Raw genomic sequence first — 23143 nt, 5'->3', positions numbered from 1 at the left:
CGCGCGCCGCAGCCAATCCGCGCGGATTAACCTTTCCAGGCCCCGCCCCTTCCTGCCGCCGGCGGCACCGCCGCCGCGAGTCCTCGGCTGACCTCGGAAGGGTTGCTTTGCAGTGCAGCAGAGTGAGGCCCCCTGACTTCATCGCGGGAGACTTTGGTGGGGGCGCCTCAGGATCCCCATAGCATGGGGGAGGTTCCCTGAACAGGTGGCGTCCTGACCTCCCGCCGGAGCGTCCCGCGCTCTCCCCATCTCTTGGTCCTTGGTCGGCTCCTTTACTTCTTTATCTCCCTCCCAGCGATGCCCGACTTCCAGCAGGAGTATAGGTAGGCCCTAAGGGTTGACATTCAATCTGTGAAGGCTTCTCTTTTTTATTTTGCCTTGAAGTATCCTTTTTGTTATCAAAGTTATATACGCCTATTATGCCATAATTGAAAGAGCATAAAATATTGCTAGTAATACTTCCAGACTCTCCTGTCTGCATATTTTATAAAGTCCCAGGAAGAACGCACTGAATGTGTGATCTCTCTCTACGCAGTGCCATCCTTCATTGGGGTGGGGGTCAGCTATTATCCTGAGGAATGTTATTTTTCTAATGAATACAGCCAGCAGCAAAGGAGATCCAAGATGAAAACAATATTCCGAGGGAAAACATAAAAAAAAAATGGAAATACAGTTATGAAATGGGGGAAAGGAGAGAACTAGAATAAGAGATCAGTATGAATTTAACACTATTTTACTTTGTCAAGATTTATTTATCTGTTCTAATAAGTGAATTTATGTTTTTTAAAAATATGTTTTCTACCTCTGCAAAGATATTCCAGAAACAAGAAAGCCCAGATCCTGGCTTCTAAGTTTCATTTTCCACTAAAAGCAAGCAGATTCTTTGAGGAGTGGCTGATCCCACGGCTGAGACTGGGAAGTGCAAGTCAAGCCTGCAACATCTGATTGCACCAGGAATTAAAGAGCTTAATGCCAGGCATGGTGGGCATGCCTTGTAATCCTAGAGACTCTGGAGGCTGAGTCAGGAGGATCACAAGTTCTAGGTCAGCTCTGTTAACTTAGTAAGACCCTTTCTCAAAACAAAAATTAAAAAGGGCTGGAGATATAGCTCAGTCATAGAGCACCCTAGTATTCCATCCCAAGTACCGCAAAAAAATAAATAAATAAATAAAGGGGATCTCAAAAAATGATGAGGATGTTCCAAAAGAGCACGACAGCCAGCTCGAAGAAGCTCCCTGCCAAATTTGGAACAATTTGAGCATCAAAAGGAATAATGTCCCAAATAAATTGTAACACATGGAACAATAATTTTTAAAATCCTTGAGTCCATGCTGATAATATAACTACTATTATAAATAACAAAATTAACATGTCAAAATGTTGATGGGGAGGAAAGCTCTTCTTTACATTAGAATGCCAACTACTGGCATTAAAATATTTTCCATCTCCTTAAAGGCATGTCTCCTGGATTGGGTGGCTTTTCCTTTTTTAAAATGCTGGTGCAAGCCAAGTGCAGTGGCACATGCGTGTAATCCCATGTATTCAGGAGAATGAGGCAAGAGGATTGATCACAAGTTTGAGGCAGCCTGGACAATTCAGCAAGACCCTGTCTCAAAATAAAAAATAAAAGAGGGTCTGGGATTGTGGCTCAGCAGTAGAGTGCTCATTACTATGTATGAGGCCCTGGGTTCAAGTCTCAGCACCACATAAAAATAAATAAATAAATAAAATAAAGATATTGTGTACAACTACAACTAAAAAATAAATATTAAAAATATTAAATATTAAAAAAAATTTAAAAGGGGGGAGAGGGGCTGGGGATGTAGCTCAGTTGCAGAGCGCCCGTGGGTTCAATTTGCCAGTACTGCAAAAAATAATAAAGGCCATGGTGGTGCACACCTGTAATCCCAGCTACTTGGGAGGGTGAGGCAAGAGGATGGCATGTTTGAGGCTAGCCTCCAAAATTTAGTGAGACCCTATTTCAAAAATAAAAAAAGGGCTGAGGGTATAGTTGAATGGTAGAGCATCCTTGAGTTAAATTCCTAGTACTACAAAATAAATATAAACAAATGTCCCTTGTGTTAACATACCAAGAATTATTTATCCTCCTGTCAAGGTGTTTTTTATTATTTTATTATGAACATCACATCTAACATCTGCTTCTCTCAGTAACACACCTACACCTACAAATGGTATTGCTGATTTTAGGATATGTGAATTTCAATTTTATAAGATAATACCAAACTATCTCCAAGGTACTCAACTTCCACTCCCACTAACAATTTATAAGGGACCTTTTTAACCCACATTTTCTCCAGCATGTGAAATTATCTCACCTTTTCATTTCTGCCAGCCAAATAGGGGACAAATGTGTCTCTCATTGTAGTCTTGATCTTCATCTTCCTATCACTAAAGAGGTTAAATTTCCTTATTATTTATTAAACTCAAATGTTATGACATTCAAATTTTTTACTTTTCACTGCCTAGTTTTCAAAAGGCATTAACAGTCACTCATTAGTTGTTATAAAAACAGAGAAAGTACACAGCCTCGTAGAGAAAAAGGACTGTCTCATTGCTAAGTAGAGTTGGCTCTTCTGTAACATGGATTAGGATTTACTGTTACGTGTATGCTACTTATTGGTGTTCATTCCAAAATGGATTTTTTAAAATTTATACAGTTAAGACATCTATTTCCTGTAAAGCAGTAGTGACAGTATAACCTTTTCACTTCATTCAAATGCTTTCCATGAAAAAGCTTTTATATATAATCCAGGATTTAAACAAAACATGATTTCAGCTTGAAGTAAATTCCCTTTATCATTCTCCATTTATATCTAGGCCACAGGAAATGATGTGACAATAGCAGATTTGATGTCTGAGAGAGTGCATGCTGACTCATTTTTATTATAAAGGGATGACATTCGAGTCTAAATTTTTCACAAAGAAAACAGATTGAGATTACTTTGCTGTTGTTATGAAGCAATAAGTTGATGATAAAAATTCTTGTTTTGATTTTTCTAATAAATCCCGTCTAGCAAAATTGATTAGGAAAATATCTTCCATAATTTCAGGTTGGTAGTCCACAGCCATAAAATTAACTTGGGTTTTTTTCTTTTTTATTTTTCAATCATCAATGAGGTTTTTATTTTATTTTTTTTATTGGTTGTTCAAAACATTACAAAGCTCTTGACATATCATATTTCATACATTTGATTCAAGTGGGTTATGAACTCCCATTTTTACCCCGTACACAGATTGCATAATCACATCGGTTACACATCCACGTTTTTACATATTGCCATACTAGTGACTGTTGTATTCTGCTACCTTTCCTATCCTCTACTATCCCCCCTCCCCTCCCCTCCCATCTTCTCTCTCTACCCCATCTACTGTAATTCATTTCTCTCCCTTGTTTTTATTTTTCCCTTTCCCCTTACATCCTCTTATATGTAATTTTGTATAACAATGAGGGATGAATGAGGTTTTTAACTGATTCTCTTAAGACAGGACATCTGGCTGTCACCAAGTCTGTGGCACAGGGTTAGCTGGAGGTCAAAGTGATCAACTGCCCTGGTTTGCCTGAGAAAAAAAGGGTCTCTAGAACTTATGACTTTTGGTGCTAAAATATGGTGAGTCCTGGAAACCAGAATAAACTGGTCACTCAGTTTGGAGGCTTAGTCAGCTCCAGGCTGGGCTGAGTTGACTCAGGAAGCCTTCCTGAGGGGGGTTTTACCCTTTACCTCAATGTAGCCCTTCACAGTTTATAGAAATGGAGGAAAGAACAGAAATTTAATTGTCAGTACACAGAAATATGGGAATCTGGGAAACCTAGTAAATGCTTTCCTCCCACATTGGATGATATCGTACTCAGTGCCTATAAATAAACTACACAGGAACTTTCCTAGGTTCTTATGTGTAGCAGTGATCATCAGCCCTGAATTTGAAAACTAGTTTCTTCTCTCTCTCTCTCTCTCTCTCCCTCCCTCCCTCCCTCCCTCCCTCCCCACCCACCTTTTTTCCACCACTTGAGGCACCACTGTACACTGCTAGGACCCAGCCTAGGGGACACTTTCTACTTAAAATGAAGTCTGTCTGGTAATTGTCCCACAGCATAGTGGATCTTTCTGGAAGACTGTTTGCTGAGTCCAGTACTTTTGAACTATGCACTGACCCTGAACTGGTGCTCAGGGAAATCACAGTGACCTCATACAGGCTCTTCAAGGCATCCACCAAAGATGGATGGAGGAAGTGGCTGCTGCCCTTATAGCCAAGGGGTCTCTCTGCTCTGCAGTATGCCACCTCAATTCTTGTGCAGCTGTTTAGAAAGAAACTAGTGTTCTCAGCATCTTTAAAATTCATATTGATGCACTCCCTCTCATCCCACATCTAATTCTTCCCATAGATACTGTCATCTCTGATCAAAGCCACCATCACTGTTCATCTGCATGATGCCTAGCGACTCCCTGCTTCACTGCCATCACCCTACAATCTGTGCTCAGGAGAATAACCATGAACGTAATGTTTTACAGCATCAAGTTAGTTCATGTTATATCTCCACTACAGCCCTCCAAGGGCTTTGCACTGCCCTCTGGGTAAGAAGCAAAGGCCTTACCATAGCAGATGAGGACCTAAATGACCTGCCCACTACCTCCCTGAGCCCTCATCCACCCAGCTCCCACACACACTGTGCTGCTGCTGCACAGATACCTCCAGTGCTCAGTCTGCCTGCTTCAGCCACAGGCCTTTGCCTCACGCTTCCCTACTGGGACACTGTCCACTTCCTCCCTTCAGTCTCTGCCTATTTGCCACCTGGCAGCGATCATCCTACTCACAATAGCAGCCCTCCCACCCCCATGCTCCTTCTCCCTCTCCCGCCTCCTTGCTGCTATTTCTTTTCCAGCACTTGGACACACTGCATTTACTTGCTTGTCTGTTTACTATTGGTCATCCAGGGAGTTTATCTGTTTTATTCACTTCTATGTCCTCAACACTTACACCCAGGCCTGGATTACTTGCCATTAGTAGGTGTATTAGTCAACTTTCTGTTGCTGTGAAAAATACTCAGCTTATAAAGAGGAAAGGTTAGCTAGGCCTGGTGGTGCATGCCAATAATCCCAGCAATTTGGGAGGTTGAGGCAGTTGCCAGCCTGGGCAGTTAGCAAGACCCTGTCTCAAAATAAAGGGCTTTGGACACAGCTCATTGGTAAAGCATCTGCCTACCCTGCATGAGGCCCTGGGATTAATTTCTAGCACTGCAAAAAAATAAAATAAAAAGGGCTGGGGGTGTGGCTCGGTGATAGAGATCCTACAGGTTCAATCCCCTGTAACACCAAAAAAAGGGGGGGGGGGTTATTTTTGACTGATGGTTTCAGAGATTTCAGCCCATTGTCAGTTGGCTTTGTGGCTCTTGGACTGTGGCAGCATAATACATCATGGTGGAACATGTAGGGGAAGGAACTGTTCACTTCATGGCAGCCAGGAAGCAAAGATAAGAAGAGGAAGGGGCTGGGGTCCCGATACCCCTTCAAGGGCACACCAGTGACTTAACTCACTCCGAGGCCCCACTACCTCTCAATAATACCACGAGCTGGGGACTAAACCTTCAAAATATGGGACTTTGGGAAACACCCAATTCATAGCAGTATTTGCCAAGTGATTGCAGAACTTAGGGAAGTGATTTCAGTCTCATCACTAACTAGGGTAGGCACTAGCAGGAAAGAGAAGCAGAGTGGCTTCCTGTTGTGTTTCTTACTTTTTCTACCAAATTTTCTCAGCTACTTATCTATAACCTTCCTTTTCTTAGTGTGTTCACAAAATTCTTTTTTGTAAATATCCTAAGGAAATTTGGCCCTTGCAAACAGCTGATTATTATGGTACCTACTCCCACTTTACCCAGATCCAGGGCTCCCTCCCGTGACAGCCTGGTTCAGAAAGCTTCCAGGAAGGCATCTGGGTTGCTTTCACAGTCTAGCTATTGTGAATTGTGCTGCTATGAACATTGATGTAGCTGTCTCCCTGTAGTATGCTCTTTTTAGGTCTTTTGGGTATAGTCCGAGAAGGGGAATAGCTGGGTCAAATGGTGGTTCCACTCCCAGCTTTCCAAGGAATCTCCATACTGCCCTCCAAATTGGCTGCACCAATTTGCAGTCCCACCGGCAATGTACAAGTGTACCTTTTTCCCCACATCCTCACCAGCACTTGTTATTGTTTGACTTCATAATGGCTGCCATTCTTACTGGAGTGAGATGGTATCTTAGAGTGGTTTTAATTTGCATTTCTCTGATTGCTAGAGATGGTGAGCATTTTTTTTGTGTACTTGTTGATTGATTATATATCCTCCTCTGTGAAGTGTCTGTTTAGATCTTTGGCCCATTTGTTGATTGGGTTATTTGTTTTTTGTTGTTGTTGTTGTTGTTTAATTTTTGAGTTCTTTTTGTATACTGTGGAGATTAGCACTCTATCTGAAGTGTGAGGGGTAAAAATTTGTTCCCAGGATGTAGGCTCCCTATTTACCTCACTTATTATTTCTCTTGCTGAGAAAAAAACTTTTTAGCTTGAATATGTCCCATTTGTTGATTCTTGATTTTAACTCTTGTGCTACAGGTGTCCTATTAAGGAATTTGGACCCCACGAGATGGAGATTAGGGCCAACTTTTTCTTCTGTTAGATGCAGAGTCTCTGGTTTGATTCCTAGCTCCTAGCTTCAACAGATGAATGGATTTAAAAAATGTGGCATTTATACACAATGGAATATTACTCAGCACTAAAAAATAACAAAATCATGGCATTTGCAGGGAAATGGATGGCACTAGAACAGATTATGCTAAGCGAAGTTACCCAATCCCTAAAAAGCAAATGCAGAATGTCTTCTCTGATATAAGGGAGGTGACTCAAAACAGAGTAGGAAGGAAAAGCATGAGAAGAAGATTACCACGAAACAAGGAAAAGAGGTGGGACGGAAAGGGAGGGAGAAGGGGAATTGCATGGAAGATGGAAGGAGACCCTCATGGATTCACAAAATACATATACGATGGTGTGAGGGGGAAGGAAGAAAAAGAGAGAGAGATAAATGTCACAGTAGAATGGATAGAGAATAGTGATGGGAGGGGAGGGGAGGGGGGATAGGGAGGGCAGCAGAATACAACTGACACTAGTATTGCTGTATGTATATACATGGATGTATAACCAATGTGATCCTGCAATTTGTACATGTGGAAAAATGAGAATTCATACCCTATTTGAATCAAATGTATGATATGTCAAAATCATTGTATTGTCTTGAGCAACTAATAAAAACAAAAAAAGCTTCCAGGAGGGTCAGATGCCTCCACAGCAGTGCTGGCCAGCAAAGCTCTCTGGCAGGGCTTCTATCTCCCTTGGACCTTCCAGAACTTGCCACAGACCTAAATCACACAGAGCCCTAGGTGCAGGGGAGCCCGAGGAGGGAGGTTATAGCTCCCAGCCTCTGCAGAATTAGCACACACAGAAGAGTAGCTTCAGATGGTGGGTTATAGTCCATTAGCATTCTTGAAGTCAATTTATTGGAATAGAAGCAGCCTCTTTTTCAATGAAATTAAATAAACTAGAAAATGTCAGAGTGTATTATATAGTCTAAGTATTATTTCATGAAACTTTTTTGTCCAAGCATCAATCCAACTATTAATCAGAATTTCTGGGGCACTGAACTCCCTTAAAAGCTTTCCAGTTGATTACAATGTACAGACAGAACAAGAGCCTCAGGAGTCTGGCACCCATGGATCTAAGCCAGCATCTGGCCACATTGTCAGTCACAGGGCAAACCTTTCTCTAAACTCTGTCATCTCGTGCCCAGGCCAGATCTTCTTTTTCTCTTCCTGTTTCAAAGTCCATACTTCCTTTGAGGTACCTACTCAACTTCCTGTTTACCACCCCCTGACTGATTAGACTTTTTCTCTACCCCTTTAACTGGACAAGCCTCTAGGATGGCTTGTGTATCATCAAGGGGAGAGCTTCCAGGATCCCATCACCAGGGTCAACATCTTAAGCAGACAGTCAAAGCACCAAACCAGTATCTTGGGAGAGAGCAGAATTCATACCAGCAGAGCCAGTAATCAGGTTAAAGCCGGTACTCTCACCTTGTACACAGTCTGAGGCAGAAGAATTGCAAGTTCAAGGCCAGCCTGGGCAACTTAGTGATACCCTCTTTCAAAATAAATCATAAGGCTGGGGAGTAGCTCAGTGGTAGAGCACCCCTAGGTCCAATTCCCAGTACTGCGAGGAAAAAAGAAAAGAAAAAGCACCAGTAGCACCTCAGCCTGCAGGCATGTGAGGGAACAGAGCCAAAACAAGGGTCCTGGTGCCTCTGGAAATCCACTTATTATCCATCTGGCCAAGGACAGGGCTAGAGGGGCTCTCCTTTCTGACAAAGTTAGTTAACCCTCAGGCCAGAGAAGTATTTGCAGAGCAGTCACATCAGAATGCCTTTGGGAGAACATCTGGAGAGGCCGCTCCAGGAGCAGCAGGACAACCCCCTGACCCTTCTGTTCTTCATACATCCCTTGGCTTCCTCCACCAGTTTCTGGACTGGAGCTGGCTGCCATGCTCAGACCCTGCACTCAAGACAGTCAGGAGCCATACACAGGTTTGGGGGAAACAGGAAGAGGGACAGTCAACAGATTGAGGCTGATCCTCCATTGCCCTCCTCAGTGTTGTTCCCCTCCACTGTCTTAATCATCCAGCAGGAAATTTTGGGATTATTCCTCTGCAGGTCATAAAAGATGAGCAATTTTTGTGTTCATCTTCATTTTCTGCATTTTCCAATTTACCTGCAAATTAAGCATGTAAAGAAAACACTAAGGCTTCCAACTTTCAAAAGTAATTAAATCTCTTCCTCCAGCCATTTGTAAAAGTGCACGGTCATCCCCTCCTGAAGGAAGGCAAGTGGGACATGCTTCTAGATGACTTTAGACTCTGTGAGTCTATCAAAGGATGCTTTGTTGCTAAGCACAGTGGTGAGGCCTGTAATCCCAGCAACTTGGGAGGCTGAGGCCAGAAGATTAAAAGTTCAAAGTACTAAGCCAGCCTAGGCAACTTAACTAGACTCTGTCTCAAAAAAAAACAACCCGGGGGTGTAGCTCAATGGTAGAGTGCCCCTGGATTCAATCCCCAGAACTGAAGGCAAAAAAAAGATGCTTTGCAGTGAAGTCATTTGAAGAACCATAGATTTATGTTTGGGATGGCCTGACAAAAAAAAGTCAGTTCCACAAGGCTTAGTAAGAGAGACATGGATAATGTGCTCAGGTCACAGCAAGGACATTGTTATGGTTTAGATATGAGGTATCCCCCAAAAGCTTCCATGTGAGGAGACAATGTGAGAATTTTCAGCAGTGCGATGATTAGTTATGAGGTGAAAACTCATTAGTGGATTAACCTACTGATATGGATTCACTGGGTTGTAACTATAGACAGCCACAGTGTGCCTGGAGGAAGTAGGTTACCAGCGGTATGACTCAGGGGTTTATATTTTGACCCTGGTGAGCAGGACTCTCTCTCTGCTTCCTGGTTGCCATATCCTGAACTGCTTCCCTCTGCCACATCCTTCCGCCATGATGTTCTGCCCAACCTCGAGCCAGAGCTACCAGCAAATCATGGGCTGAATCTGTAAACCGGGAACTGAAATAAACTTTTCCTTCTCTGTGTTGTTTTTGCCAGGTCTTTTGTTTATAGCCATGAAAAGCTGACCAAACAGATGCCCTTTTCATGTAAATTTCAGTGCTCAAGTCAAAGCCAGACAAGAACATGGAATCCAAAGCAGTCATGACCTCTTTTTCTGCCACTTGCCTGAGAACTTAACCTTTCACGGGAGATGCCAACAGATACCAGGCCAAGGTGCCCAGGACAAAGACTTTGGAGGACAGGTGCAAATGGAATTCCTTTTGTCTCCTGCAGTCTAGCCACGAAGTTGGGAGGATGGACACTTGGTGTATTTAACAAGCATCCAAACAACTAGGGAACATCCAAGTCAGAGTCAGAGCTGAAGGGAATCTTAGCTCACCTCCTTTTTTTATAGATGGGTAAACAGAGGCCAGTGACCTTGGTGGCTTTCTTGAGATCACCCAACTGACACTCGATGCTGATGAACCTGGTTTTCTGGCTCCCAAGCCACTGTTTGCTCCCTGATACCATGGCACCTTTGTATACATTCCTGACACTGCCCCAGTGCTTCAGCCAGCCTCTCATGGCGCATCACAGCTTCCACCGCCTGTGCTGACCTGCCTGAGCAGCTTCCAGGACTGTCCCACAAGGGCAGATGATTAATGCACTTGTAAACTGACTGATCTGCAAACATGACCATGGGCCTGTGGAATGAGTGAGTGGCTTCTACATTTGGTCACCCAGGAGCCCTTCCTTATGCTGGGCAGATGAAATTAAAAACAAACAAACAAACTCTAAGGCTCTTTCATTCCCTCAGAACACAACTCCTGCAGAAGAGCAAACAAGGGCTGGTGTTGAGGAACAGGCATGACCTCACCCCATTGCCTGTGCCCTCTCTTCTTCTTTCCTCCTCCTCCTCCTTTCTTCCCAATACTAGGGATTGAACTGAGGGATGCTGTACCAATGAGCTATACTCCCAGTCCCTTTTTAATTTTTATTTTGAGACAGGATCTCTCTAAGTTGCTAAGGTTGGCCTTGAACTTTTGATCCTCCTGCCTCAGCTTCCCAAGTAGCTGGCACCACCTCTATGGTCCCCTGCCCTTCTATTTTTTTTTTTTTTTTTTTTGGTGGTGCTGGGGATTGAACCCAGGGCCTTGTGCATACGAGGCAAGCACTCTACCAACTGAGCTACATCCCCATCCACCCCCCCGTTTTTTAGTTATTGATAGACTTTTATTTTATTTATTTACATGTGGTGCTGAGAATCGAACCCAGTGCCTCACTCATGCCAGGCAAGTGCTCTACTGCTGAACCCCAGCCCCAGCACCCCCTGCCCTTCTTGAGTTGACTTGTAGCTTATCTCCCCTGTATTTATTTCCAGTTTCGTCTACATACATTCAGATGGGAAAGATGGGTAACACAGTGATAAGCCTTCCAACCCCAAGGGGAATTAACAACAGATACTGAGACAACACGAAGACCACTAGTGTCTATATGCTGGGTACTAGATCACAGATGAAGAGGCGGCCTTACCCAGGGAATTTCCATTGGCCTAGGAAATTAAGGGAGAGACAGTTCACTGCAGGGGTGAAAGGAATGTAAAGACATCTGCAGTTCCTGGGAATTTCAGACATCTGCAGTTCCTGAGGACTACATGAGCAGCTTGTATTTTTAGCTCTCTACAAGAAACCTACCTGAAGGAGCCCTCCCAAGTCTGAATTAACCAGCATGCTGACCATGCTCATGCTGGTGGCACCAAATAGTGATGTCGTTTAGAACTTGACATCTCCTTTTATTGACATTGTCTTTGTTTTAAATTACATTTGGGGACATGACACAGTATTTAGGGCTTCTAAGGATCCTAACTTGGCTCTGCAGCTACCCATTCCAAAAGAAAATGGAGTTGTTGATGGATTAATCAAGATTAACATAGTATAGAGTTTAGGAAGCACTCACTACTACCACCTGGCCCATATGAGGTAGGGACCCCAACTCAAATAGCTTACAAAACTGGATGCAGGAAGCATTTTGAGAACAAATGAATGTTAAATTCTGGTTATGGAATAGGATATACTTGCAAGAGCTGCCATATGCTTAGAGTAAACAGAAAAGGTGTCAGAAAAGATGTGGACTTAGGAAGGGTCTTCAGGAATAGTCGGAAGTATGCACATGTGGGCTGTAGTTGTGTCTCAGTGGTAAAGTGCTTGCCTATCATGCATCGATCCTTACCACCATATACAAATATAAAAAAAATATTGTGTCCACCTACAACTAAAAAATAAATATATTTTTAAAAGTGTGCACATGTGTATGTGCATGGATTTTATGTGCATGTAATACAGCGTGAAATATGGTAGGCACTTGGGAAGGTGGGCTGGGTCTGAGGAGGGAAGTAACAGGTGAGCCAGCACACACAGTGGAGGTATTAGACACTGTTAGACACTGAGGAACCTACCTGAACACTTCACAGTGATGAGGAAATGTTAGGTGGGCACAGCTAAATAATTAAAGTCCTGGAAAGACATTGTCTTCAGGGAATTCAGATGATAAGCAGCAGAAAGGAAACCTAGAGACAGAAGGCCCTGATCTGAAAAGGACCTGGCTAAATTGGGTAGTCAGGTGCCCTCCCAAAGCTGATATCATTCCTTGGTACCCTTTCCCAGGGGAGCATGTCAAAGTTGGTGTTACAGAAAGTCTCTGAAATTGCCAAGGAGCCCAGTTCATGGCCAGCAGGTTCCTAGACACCAAGAGAGAATAAAGAGTCCCCAGAACATACCCTACTAAGGAAAAGAGTGGAGGACAGTAGCTGGCACTGCAGAGGGCCCAGGAAAGGGGTGAGACAATCAGCGACTGGCCTGGCTCCCTCCTCAAGGATGTCTTTTCAGGATCTGCTCTTTGTACCAGTGAGGAAACAAAAAAGACAGTCCTACTTTGGGGTCCAAAAATGTTGGCATAGCTTTCATTGAGCTCCTGTTGCAAGCATCTGGCCTTCGAAAATTCCAGAAATGCTACATCCCTGGAGATGACACTGTAACCTTATTGTCCCTCATGCTACCTTGGCAACCATGGAACCTCTGTGGTCAAAGGGTGTATTGCATGCATCGTGTAGCCATGGCCTTGACATTCGGATGGCTCATTCTCCACAATATCCCAACTGGGTTTATGAGTTTAGCACCTATGACAGCAGTGCCTGGGGACCCTCTCATCCTGCCAGGGAAGAAGCAGAACATGGGGCTGTTTCTGTCTGCTTCCATCTGCATGCACTTCCCACTGATCCAGAAGACTGAGGTGTCTGAATGTCTCTCTGCTTGTCCCTAATGTAAAAAGTGACTGTTATTGGCGGACTTCTTGTAAATGATTTCTGCCTGATATCACATGTCATGTCATGTTGTGTTGTGTCATAGCAGTGTGATCCTTGTTGAAAAGGCAAAATAAGAGGTCTAAGCCCCACCTCTTTTTATCACATGATTTTGCTGAGGGACCTCAGCAAGTTACTTAATGTCTCTCTGTCTCCTTTTACCATTCAAATGGAAGCAATAATACTAGGAACTTTTGAGGGTTGCTGGGTGGGTGGGTAAATGGAAACACATAAAGTACTTTGCATTGTTCCCAGCACTCACCTAAGTTTAGTTTTATTTCTTATTATTATTAGAACAATATTAGAACATTCAGCTATTATTCTATGTTTTCCTTCTGACAGTGAGGACATACAAGAAAACTTGGAAAATCATTGTCCAAAGACATTTTTATAGAACTCTAGACCTGAGAAAGACCTCAAGACCCCTGTCCCCAGGCTGAGCCTTACCTATCCACTGGATTCATTTTTTAAGGGGCAAAATTCTCACAGAGGACAAAGTGCCTCAGCCTCCCTCACAGCCTCCCAGACTGAATCATGACATTTATGGCTTTCCTTCTAGGTCTAGCTGATATGCTTCCTGCTCCTTTTTGAACTCTCGAATCTCTTTCATATTTCATGTCAGGACATGAACTTCTTGGTATTCAAACCAATTGAATCAACTTCTAGAGACCCACTTCTCCCAGTCAGCTCAGCCAGGGAGGCACCCTTCCCTCCAGCTGCAGCCCAGGTCACCCTGGAGACCAGCCAGTAAGAGAAGTGAGCACTGAACACTGTGTCCTGTCATCTTTCCTCCATAGCTGCTGCTTGAGCCTTAAATGAGCAAGGGCAACATGGCTCAATTCCAGCTGCTGCCATTTATTCTGCTCCAAATATACGGTTTCTACCTAGCATGTACCACAGCAATTTGGTCCATGTTGGAAAAGTAGAATACCAGGTTTAAGTCCCTCTGGCTCAGTTCCAGCCACCAGAACCACAGTCTGCAACAGTCCAGTGAGGTTGACCAGGGCCACATCCCTCTCAATCCAGAGTCCAGTCCCCTTAGCTGGGACCTTTTTTACTCAGAACTTCTGTGTTCTGAATAACTCTTCCTGGCACTTGTCGGGGAACATAAGAGATGAACTCCAAGGTAGGGACCCCATATTTCTGTGTTCACCCAGTGTCTGGCCCATGCTGGCACATAGTAAGTGCTCAATCTAGAGAGTGGAGGAATGAGAGCTGGGCACAATGGCACATATCTGTAATCCCAGCAGCTTGGGGGGCTGAGGCAGGAGTACTGCAAATTTAGACCAATTTCAGCAACTTAGCAAGACCCTAAGCAATTTAGCAAGACACTGTCTCAAAATTAAAAATATCTTTTAAAAAGGGCTGGTTAATTACTTTATTATAAAGAACCCCTAGGTTTAATCCCCAGTGGGAAAAAAAAGAATGAATGAATGAATAAATAAATGAATGAGATAGGATACACTCATTCAACTTTGCTCTAATGAAATTCAGTAGATTTCATTGGATTTGTTCCAAAGGCAAGGCACAGGACATAATTATTATTTTTTTATTTTTTCCCTGGGACAAGGGATTAAAACATTGAGCTACATCCCCAGTCCTTTTAATTTTTTGAGACAGGGTCTCACTAAGTTGCTCAGGCTGGCCTTCATCTCTGCCTCAGCATCCAGAGTCTCTAGGATTATAGGTATGTGCCACCATGCCTTGCCAGGACCTAAGATCTTTGAGTGATTATCTGTTGTCCCACCAGATCCACTTTCCACTATCCAGCATGGACCATGTCCCAGCAGGCTAACCTGTATGGGCAACACCATCAGGCTCTGGCCCTCTCACTGTCAATGCCATGAGATCAGAGGGGCAGAGGATAAGGTATGGGTGTCAGTTCTCCCAGTCCTACTTTTTGGCCTATAAGCTGCCTGCATTCTCTGAGAAGGCTCCCATCAGGCAGCTGTCCTCAGTAACTGTTCTGCCCCTCAACATTTTAGACCTGTGGCAGAATGCTCTGGGTTCTACAGTAATTCCTGGGGCCTCCCTATACATTCCCCAGTCCTTTGTAATATGCCCTTCATTCAACTCTTCTCAGCTTGCCCGTTACTTGGTGTTTTCTGCCAGGCCCCTGACAAAGCTGATCCCAAGTCTGAGGCTTGTCAAGACACAGAAATGCTGCAAGAGAAGGGATTAGCAGCCATCCCTTCTGGGCTTCTGTCCCACTAAGGAAGCCTTCTCCATCTGGCTGATTTTTGGGAGGAGGGCAGCAAAGTCTTTTCATTTCCTATTTTTTTAAATCACATGTTAAATAGTTAATATATTCAGATGGCTCAAAACTCAAAAAGCATAGAAGAGTATGTACACAGATACCTCCCCATCTTCTGAACAGCACAGAGATAGGGTGTCGTGTTCCCTCTCACAATGGGCTCTGTCCCCTCCAGGCAGCTTCAGAGGACAGTGCATCAGGACACCAAGAGTACCACACCCTGGTTCCCTGCAATTCCCACTTGCTAAATAAGAGCTCACCACTCAATCAATCTGGGAAACGTTACCTCCAACTCAAAGCCTGTCAGAATTTGTGCATTGGCTCACACCAGAGTTTCTGAAATACTCAGATAGCACTGATTCCAAGCAAACACTGTTTCTCACATGCCAGGACCTTCAGGAAGTAGCATCCATGGAAGGGAAGGTGATCCTTTCCTCACCATGCTGCAATCCTTTTCAGTAAAACAACAAATAGAAGCAAAGCTTAACTCAGGGGGCAGTTTGCACATGTTCTGACCTGTGAAATATAATAATACACTAAGATGTACTGTCATAAAGTGACATCTTCATAAGGCAAACCCCTAAATCCTGTGACAAGTGAACAGATATCTTTGCCTTCTAGGAGTTTGCCAACCAGCAACCCCAGCACAAAGCTAGCAAGAGAAGTGATGAACTCCTTGGCAAGTGATTCTTCACACTGCAGTTAATGAGGTAGGGCAGGGACTCTGAGAGCCTCAGGACAGCCAAGAGACCAGGCTGTCTCTTGGCCCCCTTACACATGGAACAACGGAGACACTGAGTTCAGCCACAGTGGGCCTAAATGTACCAGCTGACTGAGGATGGGACAGAACTCCACCCCTGCTCTTTGACCGGCACTTTGCCTTCTCACCACCTCCCCTAACTCTCTATCTCCAGGGACTGTAAGTCAGCCCTGTTCACAGCCAGGAGCTTACAATGGTACCGTAGTACCCTCTGCTTAAGGGACAAAGGCCAGTACAGCTTCCCAGCAACCAAAGCACTAACTAACCTGACAACTGACCCAAATTATGAGAGACAAAGAAGCTGGGTGGAGGGATCAGAGAGCCACAGGACACAGTTCCAGAACTCATTGAGTTCCCACCAGCAATGTACCCAGAAGAGTGGAGAGTCTTGGATCCTGAGTGACAAAGGGTCACCTGAGCCCAAGCTCCTCCCAACACAAAAAGAAAATGCAGGAGTCACACAGACCTAGTTTGAATATGAAATGAGCCCCCCTCTTCTGGCACTTCTGCTGCCCCCCACATCTATCCCTGGGCTGTGCCCTGAAGGTGGCTCTGTGGTTGTATTCCTTTTCTCTTTTACCCTAACACCATGTTTCTTCTTCTTTTTTTTTTAATTTCACCCTGATACACCTTTTCCAGCCCAGCTCTAAGCTGTGACTGAGGGAGTCACTGGGTCTCCATTGCCCTACCTGTAAAATGGGGCCAAATACACAGGCGACCCTCGCCAGGAGCCTATAGACATTTCTGGGCTTTTCTGGCAGTCTTTGCACCAGGTGCAGAGAAGGCCACAGGGAGTGAGTCCAGATGCAGGGGCCATGGCAGAACACAGCGCCCATAGAAACAGAGCGAGATGAGTACTGCCTGCGGCTGCCAGGCTGACCTCACTGGGGCATTGGTCTACTTCTCTGTGCCCTGTCGCCCGGTCCTTATACAGCCGTCCTTCTTCTTGCGCTCACTTTTGCCAAGGAAGACACTGAGCGTAGGTAGATTTCCCCGGGTCTGAAGGCAAGAAAGGGCAATGACCGGACTGGCACAGATATGCTTTGCACCCGAACGGCCACCTCCCCTCCGCAGCCCAGCTCTAAGCTGCACTAAGCCGCACAGCTCCAGCCACCAGAATCGACCGTCCGCAGCGAGTACCCTAAAATTCCCGACCTCTATTCCGTCTGCATCTCAGGACTTGTAAGCAGCGGGATTCCAGGATTCGCTGAAAGTGCCGTGACTCGCTCCCGGCGCTATCTGCCGCCTGCTCCGGCACGTGGTGTCGCCGCAGAGTCGCCGGAGGGGACAGTGAGGGGCCAAGAGGACAGTGCGGGGGCGAAAGGGCCAAGGCATGGCTGGAGGGGCAGTGCAGAAACGAGGGGACAAAGTGGGACCCGCGGGGACAGGGCGGCGCGGATCTCAGCATCAGCCCCTGCACGGCTGTAGTCCCAGAGAGCTGGGCTTCCGCACCTGACGGGGACCCGAGCCCGCCTTTGCCCGCAGGCGCCGCGCAGGTCCCCGGAGCAGAGCGCGGGGTGTTCCAGGGGGGACCCTACCTTTCCTGAAGGGCATCGCGCAGGGGGCGCTCCCCGCGGGGCTGGCCCGCGACACACAGGCAAGCCTACGTCCAAACGGCAACTCGCGGTTCGGGGTGCTTGCGGGTGATGGGGCAGACGAGGGAGGAGAAAGGGACATATTTGGTCAAAGCCTGGCGCGTCACGGCGCGGAGGAGGCCCCGCGGCGAAGCAGGAAGCGCGGGAGGCGTCACCCGTGCGCTCGGGACGCCTGCGGGCTGCGCTGTGAGGCCGGGGGTGCGGCGCTGGGTCCCGCCCTGACCCAACGACACCCCAGAGGCGGAATCGCTGGGGCCCTGGAGCTGCTGCCAGTCTTTGCAGATGCCATAAACGGAAGGCACCCTCCTGCGCAGGAAGAAAACCAGCACTTTCATAGTCTCCTTCGGGCGGTCATCCTGGAAAGGGACTTGGGGAATTCTATCCCATTGTTACCTTCCTGTTCTTTGGGCCCAGAAGACGGGCACAGGGGACTCAAATGGCTGGTTAATTCGTATTCAAATTAGAGGGCTGACGGGAGCAGCCCAGAAAGGACGTTAGTTTCTAATGGGTAACCTTCCTCTGCCGTTTAGCACTGTCCCCGCGCTCTGCATCTTGCCCTGGCACTTGCCACCCCGACAGTTGCTTGTTTGTAAGACCCTCGAAGGGGAATCTTTGTTTTCTCTTTTGTCACTACTCTTTCCCCAGAGCCTGAAACAGTCCCTCTCTGGGGTTCAATAAATCCATCAAGAGAAATTATTAGTGTCACTTGGGGCTCAGCGGGGATGGCGGGGTCGCCTTCACCCTATGACTTATTTTGCCTTTGTAAAGGCCAGCACCTGAGGAAATGTCTTATTGTTTGGGGGACCCAAATGTCTCAAAGATAGATCCTCTTTTGGGTCCGTTAAGAGGTAATTAAGTTAATTACTGTGAGGAGTGCTATTATATTTTGCACTTTGAAGAAGTGATGTTAGTAATAGTGTCCTCATCTTATACTTAAAACGCCCATGTAGACAGCAATTGGCCCACTCTCCACGTAGTGAAAAAAAAAGAACCATCCTGGTGAGCTGAGTTGGAAAGTTACAGCCAGTAAGCCTGGTGGCATTTTTCTTCTTTTTTATTAGAATTGGTTTCTTAGCCTGTGATGTTTTATGGGTAACCATTGACATGACTCCCCTGCATTTTGCCTATTGGGGATTGAACCCAGGTGTTCTCTACCACTGTGGTACCACCCCTACTTCCCCACTCCCCAGTGTTGGTGATTGAACCCAGGGCCTCAGGCATGCTGGACAAGTACTGAACTATATCCTCATCCCTCCCAGCCCTTTTTCAAAAATTTTTATTATTTTGAGACAGAATCTTGCCAAATTCCCTTAGCTAGCCTTGAACTCACGATCCTCCTGCCTCAGCCTCCTGAGTCACTGAAATTAGAGGTGTGTACCACCTTTCCCTACATTTTGAAGACAGATAATGCCAATGAAGAAGGAAGTAATATGGCCTCAGACAGTGTCTTGTTACTTAACCTGGAACACAGCTGCAGGGCCTTCTGAACAAACATTGCCTCCTGGGCCTGGATTGGACTTGAAAGCTGGGTCATGTGCTCTCAGACCACCTTCATTGAGAATGTGGGTGTCAGAGCAGGAAGTGGGTTTTCCTGGGGCCAGACCCAGATTCAGTGCTATCGATGTGATCAGCTTCCTCTGCCCTTTTCCCTGGCTGAATTATAATGTCAAGTGAATGTGGACTTAGCTCCAGGGACTTTGGTAGCCACAGAATGCAAATTTTATCTAAAGCCACCTGGTCTAGATAAAGAGTGGGTCAGAACACACATATCAGATGTGCTGCAGTGGCTGTCATAGTAAAGCCAGAGTACTGCCCTCTGACATGGGTGGGTCTCATTCCTTCTAGTTGGCACCTTGCCCCTGAGGACTCACTTGTTCACAGGGAAAAGTGGCTGGTGTGATACAGGAGGAAATATATATGGTACTCGGTCTTTGATCCCAGTTCCTGACCCAACACTTCTAAAGCCCCTGGAATTTCCAGAGTGGTAAGTGTCCTTTGTATGCTCGTGTGAGAACTGGGAACTGTGGCTTCAGCATAGGAGCTGGTGGCCAGAAAGACTAAGGCCTAAAGAAAGGGTTGAACTTTCAGCTCAAGCCCCTGACCTCAGGGGAGGGAAGAGGGGTTGGAAATAGATTTAATTATCATCAATGAATGGTTTGACCCATCATGCATAGTCAGTGAAGCCTCCATTCAAAACCCTAAAGAGGGAATTCAGAGAACTCCATGGTTGGTAAACACCTGGAGGGCATAGACACTCCTGCCCCACCCCCACTTACCTTGCCCTCTGCATCTCTTCCTGGTGGCTGCTCACAAGTTGTGTCCTTTAAAATAAACCAGAGTAATTAATAGCAAAATGATTTCTTGTGCTTTATGAGCTGTTCTAGCAAAACTAAACATGAAATGAAAGGTGCGAGGCTGGTGGGTGTGGGAAGTTTATAGCCAAGTTGGAGAGAAGTGTGGGTAAGCTGGGTACCAATACTTCCTTGGGTCTTGTGGGACTGAACTCTTAAAATTGTGACATCTTACTTCAGGCTGGGTCAGAATTGGATTGGACTGTAGGCTGTCTGTCTGGGATCCAGAGCTGGTTATTGGTAAGTAAAAAACCTACACATGTGGTTTCAGAAAAGTTGTGAGTAAAAACAGGTCAGACTATTGTGTTCTGATCTCTCTACTTTGAATCTGTTTAATTCCATGTGGAAGAAAAAGAACAATGTAACTGTTTTCTGGCTTCTTTCTCTTCCCTGTTCAGATAACAGCACACAGATTTTTCCTGGAAGGAGCAGCCTCAGCAGATTTACCCTGTGATGGGCAGGCAGTAGAGAACTGAGTCTTCAGGGCTAGCCAGGGCTGAAGACCCATCTACTCACAGCCAGTCCTGGAGGGAGGTGGACACGGTGATGGAAAAGTTCCCCTAATTTGCAGGCCAGGAAAAAAATATTTGAAGCCATTTTAAATGGAGACTATCTCACCAAGTTGAGCACAGTGGTGCACACCTGTTATTCCATCAACTCAGGAGGCTGAGGCAGGAGGATTGCAAGTTCTGGCCAGCCTCAGAATTTGGAAAGACTCTAAGCAATTTAGTGAAATGTCTTCTCAAAATGAAAAATAAAAAGGGCTAAGGATGTGGCTCAGTGGTAAAGCACCGCTGGGTTTAATCCCCAGTACCAGAAAAGAAGAAAGAAAGAAAGGAAAGAGAAGAGAATATATCCCGAGGCTTCTTCAACAATACACTATGAGTCACAAAACCATGTAATTTCACCATTACTCACCAAACCTTGAAATGTGCCCACTGACATTTCTGTTCTCAGTCTAATGGATACTGATTTGAATATTCCTCTGCTCCTAAGGCACTCTTAGCACATCAAAGTGGTGTTTTTAAAATCTAACATAATTGCTAGGAATTGCGGGTAAGCTACAAGAATGGCCAGTCAGGCTCAACACCCTCTCCCCAACCTCTACTTCCTTCTGTCATGTTTTACAAATGGTCACCTTAAGTAGTGATTTGGTAACCCGAGGCTCTCAAAACTGAGTAGACATGAGAATCACCTGAAGGGCTGTTTAAGCAGCTCGTGGGGCCATACCCTGGTTCCTCACTGAGTAAGTAAGTGCAGGGTAGGATCTGCATCTCTAGCCTTCTGGCAGAGTTCCCAGGTTCCCAGAGGCAGTAGTTCTGTTACTTTTGTCGCTTTGAGAACTAAAGAGGAAATGCATGGGGTTAAAGATCCCCTATGCAGGTCAGCCCTCCCTTTTGGCAGACCTACCCACAGAACCACAAATCACAAAAAAGAACACCTTATTCCCCTCACTCTTCTGTTTTTCCCATGCTGGCTATTATCAGGGTCCACTACTAGAGGTCATTCTCATTCCTTGCTATGTGGCACCATCCCTCTTGAAGTGGCAAGGGGCAGTCGAGTTCTTCCTGTGCTTTGAACTCTGACCTCAGTTTCTGAGTCCTGCTGGAGAAAACTCTGCCTTACAGAACTCAGGCACCTAACCTATCTCCCTATCTTAAGGTCACCTGACTGGCATCTAGTTATATCTGCAAATCCCTTCAGGACCAGATCCAGTTGGCACTGGACTGAGTACTCAGGCAAAGGTTTATATACAAGAACTCCCTGGAAATCTGGGAGTCTTGTTAGAATTCTGCCACTAGAGAGAAATTTTTTTGAAGGGGGGTACTGGGGATCAAACTTAGAGGCACTTTACCACTGATTTATATCTCCAACACTATTTTTTATTTTGAGACAAAATCTTGCAAAGTTGCTTAGGGCCTCACTAAGATGCTGAGGCTGGCCTCAAATTTGTGATCCTCTTGTTTCAGCCTCCCAAGCCACTAGGATCACAGGCAAGCCCACCATACCCAGCTATACACAATAATTTATTAAGCCAAATAAATAGTTATTAATTGATAACACAGGATTACCTTGGGAGGGAATGAGCCCAAGCAGTGAGGGTGTGGGCTCCCCAGTGCACCCAGGAGAGCCTGACCGGCCTCTATGAAAGATGCCTCACGGAGAATATATCAGTTTTCTCCCAATTAATCTTCCTATTTGAACTGAGCTCCTATGTACAGCCTTGGCTCTGGTGGAATGCAATTAATTATCCTTTCTCCTGCCCTTAGGTGAAATTTCCAGGATCAGGATGTAGTTCAAATCTGTGATTAATGTTCCTGATGGAGGGGAGCACGCGCTGCCTATTGTTCAGCTGTCCTTGCAACTTCAGCAGACACAGCCAGGGCAGCTGGGAATGCACGCCCCTCAGCTGACACACGGCAGTTACCTGTTTCTTCAGAGGGGAAGAGTAACTCCTGGGAGGCTTCAAAGTGAGTGGAAAGCTCTAGCAAGCTGTTCACGTGGTTTGCTTGGGGCCTTTGAAGCCACTGAACCAAAGGATGGGGTTGCACGAAGATGGAGCCATTGAAAGCATCAGAGCCCTGAGGGACTCTCAACTAGAACCAGTCTGTTCTTGGAAGGTTGTCCTGGCGTCAAGTATGGAAACCAGGCTTTCTTGTTCTTATTTTTCTTTCTTTTCTTATTTATTTATTTATTTATTGATATTGGGGATTGAACCCAGGGACACTCAACCACTGAGCTACATCCCCAGTCCTTTTTATTTTGTATTTTGAGACAGGGTCCTGCTAAGTTGCTGAGGCTGGCCTTGAACTTGTGATCCTCTGCTTCAGCCTCTGGAGTTTCAAGGGTTACAGGTGTACAACACCACGCCCAGCCTACTATCTAATTTTAAATGTTTTTCTTTTTAATTCTTTCCTCTTCTCTTTGCCCCCAACCCCACTCTCTGGAGCTCTTTATATATTTTGGGTATCAACTCCTTGTCAGATGTATAGTTTGCAGATATTTCCTCCATTCTGTAGATTGTTTTTTTTTTTCTTCATTTTCTTTTGTATCAGGGATTTTACTCATTGGCACTTAGCCACTGAGCCACATCCCTAGACCTTATTTTTTATTTTGAGACAGGGTCTTGCCAAGTTACTTAGGGCCTCACTAAATTGCTGAGATTGGCTCTGAACTTTCGATTCTTCTGCC

The 23143-nt window shown here is 45.4% G+C and overlaps 1 protein-coding gene, 1 long non-coding RNA gene and 1 other non-coding gene across 3 annotated transcripts in view; 1 reads left to right on the top strand and 2 right to left on the bottom strand.

Moving 5' to 3' along the window:
- The window catches only part of Pfkfb3 (6-phosphofructo-2-kinase/fructose-2,6-biphosphatase 3), a 95649-nt gene extending 78005 nt beyond the window's left edge, over window positions 1-17644 (bottom strand). The window contains exon 1 of the mRNA XM_071599771.1: window positions 17544-17644. Coding sequence (XP_071455872.1) covers window positions 17544-17559 — 16 coding nt within the window. The 5' untranslated portion in view covers window positions 17560-17644. The remainder of the gene's footprint in view (window positions 1-17543) is intronic.
- Window positions 73-10425, top strand: LOC114100202 (uncharacterized). Its single transcript, XR_003584016.2, has 2 exons — window positions 73-323; window positions 9691-10425. It is a non-coding gene; the product is annotated as an uncharacterized lncRNA (long non-coding RNA).
- Trnat-cgu (transfer RNA threonine (anticodon CGU)) lies at window positions 10759-10831 on the bottom strand. Its single transcript has one exon. It is a non-coding gene; the product is annotated as a tRNA-Thr (tRNA).
- Window positions 17645-23143: the final 5499 nt, after the last annotated feature.

The sequence above is a fragment of the Marmota flaviventris genome, chromosome 12, assembly GCF_047511675.1.
Source record: "Marmota flaviventris isolate mMarFla1 chromosome 12, mMarFla1.hap1, whole genome shotgun sequence".
In the NCBI taxonomy this organism is placed as follows: Eukaryota; Metazoa; Chordata; class Mammalia; order Rodentia; family Sciuridae; genus Marmota; species Marmota flaviventris.
The sequence above is the reverse complement of the archived record's forward strand: the minus strand, read 5'-3'. Positions and strand labels throughout refer to the sequence as shown.